Raw genomic sequence first — 17,118 nt, forward strand, 5'->3', positions numbered from 1 at the left:
TTAAAAACTCTACTGCCATTTCACCTAAACACCTCCATGCTTCCACAGGTATGTCATCTGGACCAACAGCCTTTCCGTTCTTCATCCCCTTCATAGCTATTCTTACTTCCTCCTTGCTAATTCACTGCACTTCATGATTCACTATCCCCACATCATCCAACCTTCTCTCCCTCTTATTCCCTTCATTTATCAACCCCTCAAAGTGCTCTTTCCATCTGCTTAACACACACTCCTCGCTTGTATGTTTCCCTCATTATCCTTTATCATCGTTACCTGCTACACATCCTTCCTAGCTCGGTCCCTCTGTCTAGCCAATTGGTACAGGTCCTTTTCTCCCACCTTAATGTCCAACCTTTCATGCAACTCTTCATATGCCTTATCCTTAGCCTTCGCCACCTCTCTCTTTGCCATGCACCTCATCTCCTTATACTCCTGTCTACTTTCTTCATCTCTCTGACATTCCCACTTCTTTATATGTATATATATATATATATATATATATATATATATATATATATATATATATATATATATATATATATATGTGTACAAGTGTATATGTATGTATATATATATATATATATATATATATATATATATATGTGTGTGTGTGTATATATATATATATATATATATATATATATATATATATATATATATATATATATGAGTGTGTCTGTATGTGTGTATATATATATATATATATATATATATATATATATATATATGTGTGTGTGTGTGTGTGTGTGTGTGTGTATTTGTGCATATATGTGTGTGTGTATATATATATATATATATATATATATATGTGTGTGTGTGTGTGTGTGTGTGTGTGTGTCTGGGTATATGTGTATATATATATATATATATATATATATGTATATATATATATATATATATATATATATGTGTGTGTGTGTGTGTGTGTGTGTGTGTGTGTGTGTGTGTGTGTGTGTGTGTGTGTGTGTGTGTGTGTGTGTGTGTGTATGTATATATGTATATATGTATGTGTAGATGTATGTGTATATGTATATATGTGTGAATATATATATATATATATATATATATATATATATATATATATATATATGTATACACAGGGGTCCAGGAAGTAAATAGTGTGGGAATAAAAAGCCAGGGAATTGTTATGGCTAGGCTTGTATAGGCCCTAGGGCCGAGAGCCTAGTACCAACCTATGAACCTATTAACCTATGTGGGATTTCACTGAGTGTTTAGATGGTTTGAACTGCAGGCTGCTGTGTGATGCAGTGACGACACCCGTGTTACAGTACAGAGGTTTAGCCCCTGAATAAACTGAAATTTAATCTAATCTTTTGTTACAAAGCAGGAAAACATTAAGGATTGTCAAAGACCTACGATGTGCCTAAGGATGGAAAACTTTTATTAGCACCAGAAGGCTGACATGCCTAAACTAAGGACACTTTAGCTCTCACAGGCCAACATACCTAAGGTAGTGACACTCTGACTAGTACACAGAGGCTGAGATGCCTACAGTAGCAACACCATAACTGGCAATTCAAGGTTGAGGTGCCTAAGATACAGATACATTCTGGTTAGCACTCAGAGGCTGAGATGCATTTCACTGAGAAACCTATGCTTAGAGAGTGCAAGTAATGCTGGCCTACTTTTAAATTAGCACACAAACTGCCTGTTGAGAGTGTAGGTACAATGTTTCATGAATACTTTTGATGCTGCAATGTTGCAGATGTGTAGGATTGTTAAATGTCTTAGTGTGAAAATTATTTATTTATTTTATTTGACATTTGTTTACCAGGAAAATTTGACTGGGATAATATTCCATTTTCAGCGGATGCTTGGGGAGAAAAGCTCCACATTGTTTTAAAATGGTTACAGTTAAACAAAGATATTGCACTACCTATTACAGAAGAACATATTGACTAAGTAAAAATTACAACTTCATTTCATACAGTGTGAACCTATATACCCATAGTGTAAATATTTGGACAGATACAACAAGTTGAAAAAGAACACTGTCAATAAAGTATTCATAAGTTGCAGAACATATAGATGAAATTAAACACATTAAAACACTGGCACATTTAGGAATCAGTAAATATCCTTGTAAGTGGATCCTGAACTTCCTGACTGAGAGACCACAGAGGGTGTGTTTGGGTAAGAACACATCAAAGTGCATCACTATTAACACTGGGGTTCCACAGGGATGTGTTCTCAACCCACTGTTATTCACCATTCTGACCCACGACTGCCATGTGAAGCACAAGCCCAACCATATCAAGTTTGCTGATGACACCACAGTCATGGGCCTCATCACAAAGGAGGATGAAAGTACGTACAGAGAGGAGGTGGCATCTCTGATCAGTTGGTGTGAGGGGAACAACTTTGACCTGAATGTAAGCAAAACCAAAGTGATTATCATCGACTTCAGGAAAAGGAGAAAAAAACACCAAGCACTCAGGATCAATGGTGGACTGTGGAGAGGGTTAAGAGTATGAAAGTCCTGGGTGTCTCTCGTGGTCAGGAAACATCAGCCAAATAGTCAAGAAAGTGTACCAATGCCTCCAATTTTTAAGAAGACTGAAAAAAGCTAAGCTTCCTCCTCATATTCTGTCCACCTTCTATAGAGGTGCAATAGACAGCATCCTCACCTGCAACTTCACAGTGTGGTTTGGAAGCTGCCCAGTTACAGAAAGGAAGGCACTACAAAGAGTGGTGAGGGTTGCAGAGAAGGTAACAGGTTCCAGTCTTCCATCGATACAACATCTTTATTCTGCAAGAAGCATCTAAAAGACCACCAAAACAATACGAGGCAACACGCATCCTGCACATGGACTGTTTAAGCATCTGGCATTGGGCAGGAGATATCGCAGCATCCACTGCAGGACTACAGAATTCAATAATAGTTTCTAACCTACAGTGATTAAACACCTGATCTCAGACACTAGTCCCAGGGGTCTGGACATATAATAAGTCAATTTTTTATTTATTTGTGTCCCAGGGGTCTGGACATATAATAAGTCAATTTTTATTTATTTGTGCAATATATACAATACTTACATATATTCCAAGTAATTGCAATATTTATTTATTATAGCCATAGTCAATATTATTTAACCCACTCAAGTGCAATATTAGACAAATTACTTAGTCATTGTTCAATCTGCAGTGTGTTTTATATTACTTTAAATAGAATAGTAATAGTAGTAGTATTTAACTCACAGGAGGGTATTCTTTTTGTATTTCAGTGTTTCTAAATGTCTCTGGTCTTTCTTGAGTGTACTGGGAGTAGTATTTTATTTGTTAGTTATGTTAATAGAAGCCCTGTATTGTGGCCTTTCTAGTATTAAGCTTCAGAAAATAACTTACCTTCTTTTATTATTCTCCCAGAAAATCTGTCTGAATATACAATCAAAATGCCCAAGAAATACACCAAAAAGACTTTTGATTGTGTTGACTGGCCTTTTCTTTTTGCAGTGTTGGAAAAAGTGGGATTGCCTGAATCATGGATTTCAATCCTTCTTACAGTTTACCATGATTCCACTGTAAGGGTTACAATTATGACCATACTCTCTCACCCTCTAGTAATTTCCAGAGGGACAGATCAGGGCTGTCCACTCTCCCCAGTTTTGTTTGCAATATATTCAGAACCTTAAGCGGAGGAGATCAGGCTCTCTACTATCAGTAGATTTCTTGGGGACAGCTAACTCATCAAGGTGACATGGTATGCAGATGATATAATCCTTACTCTAAGCAAACAGAGAGCATGCCCTCCTTTTGGAGGTATTAGCCAACTATAGTGAAAGTCAGGACACAAAATCAACACTGGTAAAATGTCTGCTCTAACTATAAACTCTGCAATTGGCTAGTGTAGAAGAATCTCAGTGCCAATGGAGTGCAGAATAAGCTTAAATATCTGGGAATGTGGTTGTGCAAAACTTATAGGGAGTCTATGTCAGAGTCTTACTTTTGTGTAATGAGCTCTATTGAGGATCAGCTTTTAAAGTGGAAGGTGCTGAATCTGAAACTCGACCACAAAACTCAAGTACCTAACTGGCATGTACTCCCACAGATCTGTATTTAGGACAATCTTTTTGGTCTTTGCCTTGGTGATAAGATGTGGTTGGTTTCCTGAACTGGATAAGGGAATTTTTGTAGTGGGGGTTGCTTGGACAAAGCTGGCAATGCTGGTACACATGGGGATGCCTAGGTGCATTAGGCTTAGACAAGTACTCACTGGCAATATGGTTACTACATTTTACCAAATGTCAAAATGCAGTGGGAAAGATATATTAAAGCAGAAGTGCAGGTGGTTTGGGAGAAGGGATATCACTAAAGTCTTTGAGATACTGCCAACAAAGTGACAAGCTGGATCTGCACATAGATCTATGGGCCTTCCTAAAGCAGGCATGTAATGTAGGGAAGCTGAGGAAATGGGAAACTACCAATAGGCAGTGCACAACAGGATAGATTACCTTGTATGGTGGTCAGGCAGTGGGCAGAGCAGGGTACAAGATTACAATAATGGGAACACACGTTTAGGGGGGGGTCAATGTGTTCTGACTTGGGAGGAGGCAAGGGATGAATAGGACTTGCCTGATACATTTCAGTGACCTTTTAACAGTCTCAAATAATTCTAGGTGTGGAAGCAATGAACTAGTTGAGAGGTCGGCAGTAGTCCAATGGATTTCAGAGATGCAGCAAAATACAGAAACTAAAAAGGGACAGATCTCTTAACTGTATAAATAATTAATTGAAGAGGATACAGCTGGGATGAATTCAATTAAGCAGGGATGGGATCACACCCTTAAGATTCAGATTACACCTCAGCAATGGGAAGAGATCTGCTTCGTATCATGGAAGGTGTTGAGGTTGACAAAAGTTATAATTTTTAAGTGGAAGAGTCTCCATAAATATTTGGATCTATATTAGAACACCGAACTTTCAAAATTTCGAGTGTTCTAATATCAAAGTCTACGAATTGAAAATTTAAAACATCGAACATACAGAACAGTGAATTTTTTCCTAGGGAAAGAAATTGCTGTTCCAAAACACATACATACAACACAAGCACACCAAACAAACAGCAATCCACACACATACACCTAAACTCTTACACCTAACCCTACACTAAATTATACACACACCACTAACTATCCACTTACCTTAACCCAAACCCTAACCCTAAGGTCCGTCACTATTGCACAGTCACCTCACCCGCGCCCTAACTCTAACTCACCTACCCCGCCCTAATCCTCACGTCCACACAATCGCACACTTACCTGACTCGCGCCCTAACCATAACTCACTTAACCTGCCCTAACCCTCACGTCCACACAATCGCACACTTACCTGAACCCGACCCATAACTTTCCACCACAGAGCTGAAAATACTGAAGCAACAGAAATGGACAACCAAATTCTTTCCCTAGGAAACAATGTGGTTTTCTGTTTCTTCGATACTTTAATGAGTCGATATTAGAACACTCAAAATTTTGAATGTTCAGTGTTCTGCTATAGACCCAAATATTTTTATACCTCCACCATGCTGAGACAGAAGTTCGCCACAGAGACTGGCATCTGCTGACATTGTCAGAATGGGGAGTTGGGAGATTGAGGTACATTTTTGGTCATACTCAGCCTTCGAAAAACTTAAACAATTTATTAAGGACATTGTGAGAAGTATTATTCAGAAAGAGGTAGACCTAGTGCAGGAAAATATTCTATTATCCTTTTCATTTGGGTTTTGAATTAAAAAAATTTTGTTTTTTTTGTTTTTTTTTTAAATGTGCAAGTAATGAAATCTATATTGCAAACAGTACTTATAAACAATTTAATGAATTTTCTTCTACACCTGCTAGTTACAAAAGAAACAACCTGAGTAGCATCCCCCACTCTTGCTGAAAAATAGGAATCTTTAATATGAACAAGAATTCGGTGAATGTGTTTCTCATACATAACCCAGCCTTAACCTGACCATAGTTAATCTGTCAAGATGAGAAGGAGACATATATTTTTAGCTGTGAAATAAACAAAGCCATGCTGTACATCTGTCTTTAGAGAAGTGTTACCCCTAATATTGTTCTTTTATAATGACATAATGGAGCAGTGTTTGTTTATTGCTAGTTCAGCTCAAACACAAAAAGCATTTAATGGCAGATTTGTACTTACCATTTTTCTGCGAGATGAACTATGCTTCTGTATCAGCCATTTTACAGAGGCCTGTGGGGAGCGTGGCTGGCACTCAAGGAACACTGTGCTACCTTCCACACCATACTGTTCAGTCTCTTTCAGCCTCTTTTCAACTAAAACACAGAAAACAGTGATTATTTCCAAGCACACTTTTACTACTCTTTCTCTCACAACTTTGTACCTCCATCACACTTCTTCGCATGTCTCCATAGACAGTAGCCTGAATCTGAACTCATTTGATGGGTGATGAAGGCAGTGCTATGTAATCAGTTGCTCTTGTATTTTTTTTTAGATTGTGGGGATAGCTGATCATATATAACGGCATTAAAACTGAGGAAAAGACTATTGCATAATATTTTTGTCTCATCATGGTAGCGGTTCTCTTAACTAGCTATTTTAAAGTATTATAAATGTACTTTTCTTTGTTAAGGAACAGGCACTAATTTGATTAGCCAATAATGGATGCGAAAATACTACACAAATCCTGTCTTTACTCTTTTTCACTTCAAAATGACTCTCACTACAGATTTGTGAGTCATACCTACCAAAAGAAGGCAATTCAGACAGGTCTTTATAACTAACTGAACCAGTATGATAAAACAAAAAATATCTTATGAGAAACACCAGAAATTGTAAGTGATGGATAGCAGCAGTACTTCAATAAAGGTAACTCGTGTACATCATGTTCTGTTCCTTTTCCTTATAGTGAACTTAATGAACCGTAAAGTGACATGTACTCTGTGAGAAACTCCTTACCGTGAGCACCTAGATCATGCAATTCTCTGCCCTTGATTACAAGACTTTCAATGTAATCCTGATTCACTGCTTACAGAGTTGGCCTGTTACATTTTTTGGCATTGAAAGCAATGTTGTTCTGCCCTGTACAGTCATGGGCCGCAGCAGGATTATCAGCTCAGTTAATATATCATAAGTTAAAGTCACAGCCATAATATAGAAAAATTATCTCCATCTTCTTAAGAAAGCCCATCTGAGGTCAAGATTGTGTTATGGTATCAACAGAAAAGTTATATGGCAGCATACTTTTGTCATGTCAGATTAAAAGTTGTTTAAAATAAGTGAAAAACATTTTTCTGTGGAGAAATTGTGTTTGTTTTAATTTGGGGGGGGGGGCTGGCAATGGGTTTTAAACTTTTTTGTACTGTATTTTGTGTGAAAATAATTACTTTTATGAACTTTTAATTTTTACTTGTTTTAGTTGTTTGTTTTCTCTGGGAAACAGGCACAATTTTTGGCATGACCATTAAACAAACTACCAGTCCCACAGTCAGTCCTTCCTACAACCACAAAAAGAAAAACTTAAATAAACAACCTTTGCCACCACAGCAGGCTAGCAGTTTGCCTCAGCCACAGGTGTGTGACATTGCTATGGCTATTGTTTGTTTCTCATACCACTCATCTTTTACCCTGGATCCCTCTAGTGTAGGACCTACAGCCATTATGGAATGGGAGATAGCCGCGTCCCCTACAGCTGTTGGGGGTTTTCTCAGTGGGCAAGGGAGAGCTAGTCATCAGTCCTGGGAGAGAGAACAGGGAAGGCTTCCCTTTTTTGTTAGAATGTTGTGCCCAGGCCTGGGGACACTGCTGCTGCCATTAATAACACTGATGGTCCCATTTTTCCTGTCAAAATGAAATGGAAAACATGTATCTGCTACTCCTCAAATTTCCTTAGACATGAGACATTTACTGGGTCTGACTCAGGGTTTAATTCAGGCTACTGACCCATCTTGTAAGGTGGTTTCTGGTAAGAGGAAGAGGATACCTCTTTTTCTGAAGAGATTTAAGATTCTGAATCTGGACAGGAAGATGAAAGAAAGGACACAGTGTTTTCTGCTCAGATTTCTGATTCAGACTCCGAGGAAATCTCAGCTTCTGATTTTCCCTGAGAGGGGGTTTCTCTTTCTCTGAGACTATTTTCAGAATGTGCTATTGTTTTCAGTGGGAGAATACTGAGGTTTTTCAGTATCGCAGAAGATATTAAGAACTGTTACAGAAGGAATTTCTAGAACCTTCACAGATTCCTCCAGTTCTGTAAGTTTTGAAGGATGTGTATGCCACTGCCAGTAATTTTCTGGTAGTCATCCTGCTGCCCCTAAAAGGCAGAAGAAATGTATAAAGTTCCTCAGTCTTTTAAGTTTTTATACACTTTTTCCAAACCTGACCCAATACCTATATATGTAATTAGTCCTGCTGCTGCTAAGCATTTGGTTAATTCCAATCCTACTCTTTTTGATAAGGATGGGATGATTATTGATAAGTATGAGAAAAGTGTATGCTTCTATAACTTTGATTTTCAGAATTTTGAATTGCCAGGCTCATATGTTAAAGTTTGTTCTGACAAACTGTGAAAGTATGAGGAATGTTTTGTCCAGAGTTTCTTCTTGTAAGAACAAATCTGCTTTAAACAATTTAGTTTCTTCAATTGTACAAGTCCTTACTAGCTGTTTACAGTATGTGTTTGACTCAGTTGGTACTTCTTCCAGGGTTATGGCCACTGTACTGTTTTGAGGTCTACCCGGCTGCACTCTAAGAATCTCCCAGATTATGAAAAAAAAATTAGATTTTCAATTCTCTTTTGGACAGAGAATTAATGTTTTGTTCCACTGCTGCAGAAGTGATCAAAAAGTGTGATGAAAGTGGTAAGTTGTTTGAGAGAATCTGTAAGATTTTTCATCTCTCCTTTTCTAAAGTTTCTATTCAGTTTTGGCAAAAAAAAAAAAAAAAAAAAAAAAAAAATATATATATATATATATATATATATATATATATATATATATATATATATATATATATATATATATATATATATATATATATATATATATATATATATATATTTTTTTTTTTTTTCAACAAAATGTGAGTAAGCAGAAGTTTATGACAAAATGGCAGGGATGTTCTAAAAATAATTCAGAAACTTCCTAAAACCATGGACAGTTCAACAAGTCAGAATGACTATTTAAGGGACTTTGCCCCCCCCCCCCCCCGGCAGTACCTTTTCCCTTCCAGTAATCTGAATCTCTATTTTCCCCACTTTTCTCTTTGGCAACAGATAGTTTCAGACAAATGGTTATCATTCATCAATGTTACATGTTGTAATGGAAGGAAATCCCTATTTTCCAGGGGGGAATTCCCCAAACACCAGATCAGACTCCACTATTTCCCTGTCCTTTAACACATGCTGTCACGGTGAATGATAAAACCAGTTCTTCCTTATTGGGTTGAGAAAGGTTTTATTCAAGGATGTTTTTAGTGCCAAAGATAGAAAATACTTGGATACCAGGTCTGGATCTTTCTTTCCAAAACCTGTTTATTATGGTGCTCACGTTCAAAATGCTGTCACTTCACAACCTGTTACATCTTCTTTTTCATTAAGTTTACTGGTAACACTAGGTTTAAAAGATGCTTATCATCACATTGCTGTTCATCCAGACATCAGGTGTTTCTTAACCTTGCATGTCTCTGCTTCTCATTATCAGTTCTCTGCTTTACCATTTAGACTATCCACTGCACCAAGAGTGTTCACAAAACCTCTGTCTCCAGTTATAGCTCATTGCAGGTTACAGGGTATCCACACTTTTCCATACTTAGATGATTTGCTTATCCTTGCAGGGTCTTTTTCAAAGTGTCTGGAATCTCTCACTTGAAAGAGAGATCTTTTACACAAGCTGGGATTCCAAGAGTACATTCAAATTTCTTTTTTGACCCCTTTTCACAGGATTGTGCTCTGGGGTGTCAGCTAGACACCTCAGTTCAAAGAGCTTTTCTTTCATAAGAAAAAATAGATCTTTATCTATTTATTTGTCTAAGGTTTTTAACTCAGATTTAGTCACTGCAAGAGAATACCTTAAGAATTTGGGTCTCATGACATCTATGATTCTCATGGTACCCCTGGCAAGACTCCACATGAGAAAGATATAATGGTGTCTGAAGTCTTTTTGGTCCAAGCACCACCATCCTTTGTTTTTCTAAATCTGGGTTTATCAAAAGAGAAATCACTTAGTGGAGACAGAAAATATCCCTAAATCTGAGTCCCCCTTCTCTCCCTTTATTCTAAAGCAGTCAGTCACCACAGATACCTCAGACTTTGCTTGATGAGCAGTTTCAGGAGAGATAAAAGTGCAAGGTGTGTGGGGCATCAAGGACAGATGCAGCCGCATTCATATAAAAGAGATACTTGTCCTTATCAAGACACTCAAGTCTCAGACTCATCTTTGGTCCCCAGGACCTCTTCAAGTTGTTACACACATCAACAAGCAAGGGGGAACCAGGTTGAACTCCCCCCATGCAGACTAGTCACTTTAGTTTGTGATTGCGCTTCATAGCACTGTCTCACTCAACAAGCATCCTACATTCCTTCAGATCAAAACTGTGTGGCAGACAAGCTCAGCAGGACAAGTGCAGAACCTCACAAATGGGGACTACATCAGGGAGTCTTCCAAGATTTGATTCATCAATGGAAAGTTCCTCAAAGAGACCTATTTGCCTTCTCTCTGCACAATCAGCTGGCAAGATTCTGTTCAAGGATTCCATGTAAGAAGGCCTGAAAAAACAGATGTATGCTTTTTCACTATTTCCATTGATATCCAGGGTACTTCCGAAGATTCAGAAGGGACTCCTGAATATCATTGTGGTGACTCTCTTCTGATGCAGGCAACAGTAGTTCTATCTTCTTTTGGAAATGACCAGGGACAATTATCACAAGCTTCCTCACAGAATGGATGTAATCACACACTATCAAAGGTGTTTGACACATTCGGACGCCAATCAACTTCAGTTGACTGCCTGGATAATAATCTTAATTCCCTGCTTACTGGGGATGGGCAGCAGGTACTAATGGAATTAAGAAAGGCTGCTACTAGAAAATCATATATTAGGAAATGGAAAAGGTTTTCTAGTTGGTACCAACAACATAACCAGCACCCTTTCAGGGCCAGCTATCCGCTAGTTTTACAACATTTGTGAAAGTTAATATCTTATGGCCTTTCTTGTACCTCTATCGAGGCTCATTAATCAGCCATTTCAGCATGTATGCCCATGAATCCTCCCCTTTCAATGCATTCTCACGTTAAAATTTCTTTGAAAGGTATTTTGCATAAGAGGCTTTCACGAAAACTGGTGGCCCTTCTTTGTGATCTTAATTTTATATTATAAAAGCTAACACTTGCAACATTTGATCCAGCTCAACTGACTGACTTTGTGGTTCTTAACTGTTTTACTGATTACTCTGACCTCTGAAGGGTATCTGAGTTGCAAGCTCTTATGGTGAGTCAGCACTATCTCAGTTTCCACAGAGTCAGGGTTTCTTTGAGAACTAATCCTTCTTTTATGCCTAAAGTGGCATCCCAGTTTACAATAAGCCAAACTATCCAGCTCCCTGTTTTCTTTCCTGAACCTAAAAAGAAAGGAGAAAGGATACTTCATAGTTTTAATGTCCACAGACAACTCAGGTACTATTGTGACAAAAACTAAATCTTTCAGATCTTCTGATCAGTTGTTCATTTCTTATGAAGATAAGAGGAAAGGACAACCTGCGTCAAAAAAGACTATTTCCAAATGGATGCCTAAGGCTATTACATTTGTTTATACTCACCACACCAAAACTACTCCAGGCAGGGTCAAGGCCCACTCTGCCAAGGCCTTGGCTTCATCTATGGCTTTTATGAAAGAGTTGGATTCTAGAAGTATTCTAGTAGCAGTAACTTAGTCCTCTGTACATTGTTTTACAAAGTACTACAAACTTGATTCCTTCACTAGATCTAGATCAGGCTTTGATAGGATTATTCTCCAGAGGCTACTGGATCCTTCTCTTTCCACCACTCAGATGTAGTAAGCTAGTGCAATCTACCCATATAGTTTAGGCTACTGTAACAAAGACCAATATGATGAGCATAGTACATTTGTGTAAGCAAACTTATCATATCGGCAGATATTCAAATGATCACTACTACAGTAGCCATTCCTTCAATTCATCCCCCTTGTCTTCTGATGTGTTGTTAATAACAGGGTATGGACATTTATTTTTTTGTTTTTCCTAGCATTGCAGTCTCAGCGCTCAGCTTCGCTCTCTCTTGGCGTGAAAGTTCTGAAGGGCTTGGAGTCAAAAATTTGTCATTTTAGTCAGCGCAGCTCAAGCTGACTGATGATGTGGGCACATGCAAGATGCCCTGAAGCTTTAGAAGCTGCCAAATGTTATGTCTAATGCAAGATATAACCAGTCTAGCTAAGGCATGTTATGGCGAGTTTACTTACACAACTATACTTTCCCAAATAAATAAGCAGGGTGCTTTCCAAATTCAAATTCAGGCACTCTAATAATATTCTACATAATAATGAGCTCCATAAACAATCTGACAGTTACTGCTCACAGTAAACTACACTACCTAACAGACCACTAATTAATAATGTATTTATAACTAAAACTCAAGTAGAAGCCACAATGCGCATGTCTGATGGAGGTAATCAATGGTCAGCTCCTAGAGGGGTATTTGGTGTTTAAAAAACAACCCACTACCAATGAAAACAAAATGTAAAAATGTGTGATGTCTGTCTGAGGTGAAGAGACAAGAGAAACTACACAATTCTGTAAAGTTTTCAAAGGCCTATATATATATATATATATATATATATATATATATATATATATATATATATATATATATGGTTCCCTATTAGAATCCTGAAACACTATAAGCCTGAAAGTCAAAATCCTGAAAACTAATGACTGAAAATGCAAAATCTCGAAAATGCAAAATCCTGAAAGTCAAAATCCTGAAAACACAAAATGGACATACTGACGTCATTGTGGCTTTGCTATTGTTAGCCCTGTGGTGTTAGGTCATGCGTTGGGTCCAGGTAAGTGTGCGGTTGGTTTTATGTTAGGGTTAGGGGTATAAGTGAGTTAGGGTTAGGGCGCAGGTTAGGCATGTATGCAATAGTGACAAATATTGGGGTTAGGGGCGGTTTAAGTGAGTTAGGGTTAGGGCGCAGGTCAGGTGAGTGTGCGATAGTGACGGACCTTAGGGTTAGGGTTAGGGTCAGGGTCAGTTGGTAGATATTAGTGTCTTTATAGTGACATATTAGCATTATTTGTATTTTCAGGATTTTGACTTTCAGGATTTTGCATTTTCGAGATTTTGCATTTTCAGTCATTAGTTTTCAGGATTTTGACTTTCAGGCTTATAGTGTTTCAGGATTCTAATAGGGAACCATATATATATATATATATATATATATATATATATATATATATATATATATATATATATACTCAGAAATCTATATTAGCAAATGCCCTAAACTGACAACTTATGGCTAGAAAAGAGGCAAATCAGTCACATCCCCTTAACAATGCAGCAAATAACATACTGACTTCTGCACTTCTGACAATAAGCACCTCACAGGACTGTATCAAACATAGTATAATACCATTTTTTTATTTCTTAGATTCATAGATTGTTACTAGGCTAACGACCCGGGAGGGGGGGGGGGGGGGGCATTCTAAGCCTAGCCAAGTTTTCCCAAAAGATGTCCTGTTTCCAAATAGGACATTGAGAGCTAAGCATTTATAACCTACCTCTGTCCATTAGGGGCATATATGTCAGGCCCAGTGTAAATTTCCTATTCTCCATCTACTGGTCTAGGTTATACTTAAACTGGGTAATAGAGAAACTCAGCTTCACATGAATAGGAACCCCGTTCCATAGAAGGGGCAGTCTCTGGCACACATATCTGTCTCTGCAGCATGTTCTGTTTAAGTCACAGACAAAATTCAGGTCCCTAGATCTTGTATTTCTGGCACTTTTTGACTTACAAATATGTAGGAGATTCGTAAGCATGGGATTTGCAGATGCCTTGTAAGCCAGGGCCTAGATAACCCCTCAGCAATCTATAGGAAACTGACTAGAGGGAAAGGGCTTTAAGGCACTCTGCATAAGGCAGGTTTGTTATGCCTTGTATTCTTTTTGTAAGGAATCTCTGAGGTCTCTGTAGTTGCTGCATATGCCTAGTCAAATACATACCAAAGTGTGCATCGGTTATTAATAAAAAAGAGAGAGAACTGTGGTGGGATGCACAAGGTTTTTACCTATCTATCTATCTATCTTGCTATCTATCTATATCTTCAACTGACAATACAAGAAGAATATATGGTCTAAGTTTGCAATATTCAGAAGTATACAAGGCTAAAGCTATCAGTATCATGCAAACATTGCAATTTGCATCATGGGCAAAAAGGCCATAACAGCACATGTCATTGTCACATATTACAAACTATCATTAATACATTAAGACTACTCAAGTCCATTCCATAAAATCAGCACTACAACAGCCCCTCTGGCCCTTTGAGAAGCTACCCTAAAATAAAAGAGCTTCTGGCAGAGAGAAGATCCATTGAATTGTATAACAACAACACACAGATTTCAGCTACTTTGAAATATGGTATTCCAGCTGATATGGGAACCCTCACCTCTTACCCCTCTTTTAACATTGAGAAATTCCACCCTCTTCAAAGCCTTTGTGGCTGCTAGTAGCCTTCTTACACAGAAAATTAGTCACTATCTCCAAAGAATAATTAGTTTTAAATTCTGGATAAACTCCTCAAGAATTTCACAATAGTTGCTTCCTTTTTCACTAGTAGACAAAGTTTGGCAGTGTACAAAAGAGATGGCTTGATTTTCTTAAGATGGCATAGCTTAATTATTAGAATCAGCTTCATCTGTTCTGCTACACATTGATTTGGATGGTCATTCTCCGGATGAAGTACTGTAGACCCTAAAAACAAAAGCAAAGCTGTCCAAGCTGACCTGAGTAACCCCTCTTTATCCTTACAGCTCAAGAATTTCAGGATAATGGAGGGATGGAAAGCATCAGCTCCACTAGATGAAGGACAAATAAATAATAAGCCTCCTACAAAGCTTACCTCTAGGTCATTCGATACAGAACGGAGCTAGCTTAACATAAAACCTAATGTACTGCTGCTTTTGGCTTTCTCCAATATGCTACATGTGTTTATATTATTATTATTATTATTATTATTATTATTATTATTATTATTATTATTATTATTAATATTATTATTATTATTATATTTTATTTATTTTATTTTATACTTGTTTACCAGGAAAGTCTGCATAGGTCCTTTTTCAGCAGAGGTCAGGGGAGAGACGCTCCACATTTACAACAGAACAATTGAACAAAATTTCAAAACATTATACCAGAGAATTAACACATGGATACAGAGTAATACATACAGTGAGTTCTTAATACATCAATTTTACACTAATAGACTAAAGTTAATACACATTTCTAATAACAGTAACTACTAATATTTCTATCTACCACAAAACGTTATGTAAGTGCATAACTATGGAGAGATAACACGGATAAGTAATACTATATTATCAGGGAGAGACAATAGTAAAGAGATAATAGACCAATTACTAATTGAGAAAAGTTGCAGGAAATTTTGGAGGCAGAGATTGAGTCAGACTAATTATTCCAAAAGAAAGGGTGAGTGGAGAAGATAGGAGAATAAGGAAGAGGGGACAGATGAGTTAGACAGTGGGGGGGGGGGGTTGCAAGAAGGCACTCATAATATGTGCTTCTGTTCATGTTATGGTAACATTTTATACAACTATTCTTTATCTAGGATTGGTGCATAAGCATGGCTTTGTATTCGATAAATGGGATTTGAGTCATTTTTTAACTGCAGAGCATTTGTAGCTGTCTGTATATCTGGCGGCAATGAGTTCCAGATTTTGGATATGCATGCTGAACAGAGGGAATCTCCAGCAGCGCTGCTGGATTTGATAACTTTTATTTATTGATTTATTTATTTGACATTTATTGACCAGGTTAGTCCAACTGGGCAGCAGCCCTTTTTCAGTGCAGGCCCAGGGAGAAAAGCTCCAAAAAGTACAAATAACAAAAGGCTTGCAGAAGATGCTGTTGGGAGCTATGGAGGGCGTAGTTGGGAGTATAGGGCTGGATGAGGGTAGAGAGAGAGGGACAGGATGAGGGTTTATGTAAGATAGAATGAGCTATGAGAAGCTGGGGTAGTAGGATTTGATGATGAAATGCCAGCCACTGCAGGTTTTTCAAGGCTAGACAGTGGTGACAGCAGTAGGGTTAGTTAGAGGTAAATCTTGCAATTTCATTATAGGTGAGTTCCAGTTTTGACAGAAGATTGGATTGGATACTAGTGAGAATATGGGCAGTGTAAAGAAGGGTGGAGAGTAGGAATGCTGGTGCAAGAGAGCCTAGAGACATCTGTGAGGAATTTTTTAAGGCTATATAGTAGGCCTAACTTCTGATGTGCCTTTTTGATGCACAGCTTAATATGGAGATCGAACTTTAGTTGGTCATCGATAATAAGTCCAACAATTTGGTGTGAAGTTCAACAGAGATGATGGTGTTTTTAAGGGGAGCAGACAGTAAAGGTAGCTTTATGATTTGAAGAGATTTAGGCAGGAATAGGAGAAGTTTTGTTTTCTTAGGTTAAGTAGCAGTTGGTTGAAAGATGGCCATTTTTCAAGTGAGTGTAGACTCTTATGTAAGGATGTGAAGGTGGGTGATATTGTTGGAGAAGGAGATGATGGTGGAATCATCAGCATATTGTATGACATATGAGAGTGGACAGGAGGAGTGTAGGTCATTAGTAAAGATATTAAATATTAGGGGTCCAAGGTGGAACCTTGGGGTACCCCAGTTTGTACTGGTAAGAAGGGAGGAAAGTTAGATTGCCATTTAACTGCCTGGAATCTTTTGGAGTGATAGCATACTGGATTAGGGAGGCATGCAGGGTAGCAGTGTGCAAATTGTTAGTGAAAAGTCTGAAAAGGAGGGGACCTAGAATGGAACCTTGTGGTACACCTAGAGTAATGGGCAGTAGAGAAGATGTACTTCGTTGCC

The 17,118-nt window shown here is 37.9% G+C and overlaps 1 protein-coding gene across 3 annotated transcripts in view; it reads right to left on the reverse strand.

Moving 5' to 3' along the window:
* The window catches only part of LOC122808957 (semaphorin-3F-like), a 961,051-nt gene that overhangs the window by 17,385 nt on the left and 926,548 nt on the right, over positions 1 to 17,118 (reverse strand). For all 3 annotated transcript variants that reach the window (XM_044080116.1, XM_044080115.1, XM_044080117.1), the window contains one exon: positions 6,169 to 6,302. In XM_044080116.1, the coding sequence (XP_043936051.1) occupies positions 6,169 to 6,302 (134 nt within the window). The remainder of the gene's footprint in view (positions 1 to 6,168; positions 6,303 to 17,118) is intronic.

This window comes from Protopterus annectens, chromosome 8.part0 (genome assembly GCF_019279795.1).
Source record: "Protopterus annectens isolate FY-2018-M chromosome 8.part0, PAN1.0, whole genome shotgun sequence".
Lineage (NCBI taxonomy): Eukaryota > Metazoa > Chordata > Ceratodontiformes > Protopteridae > Protopterus > Protopterus annectens.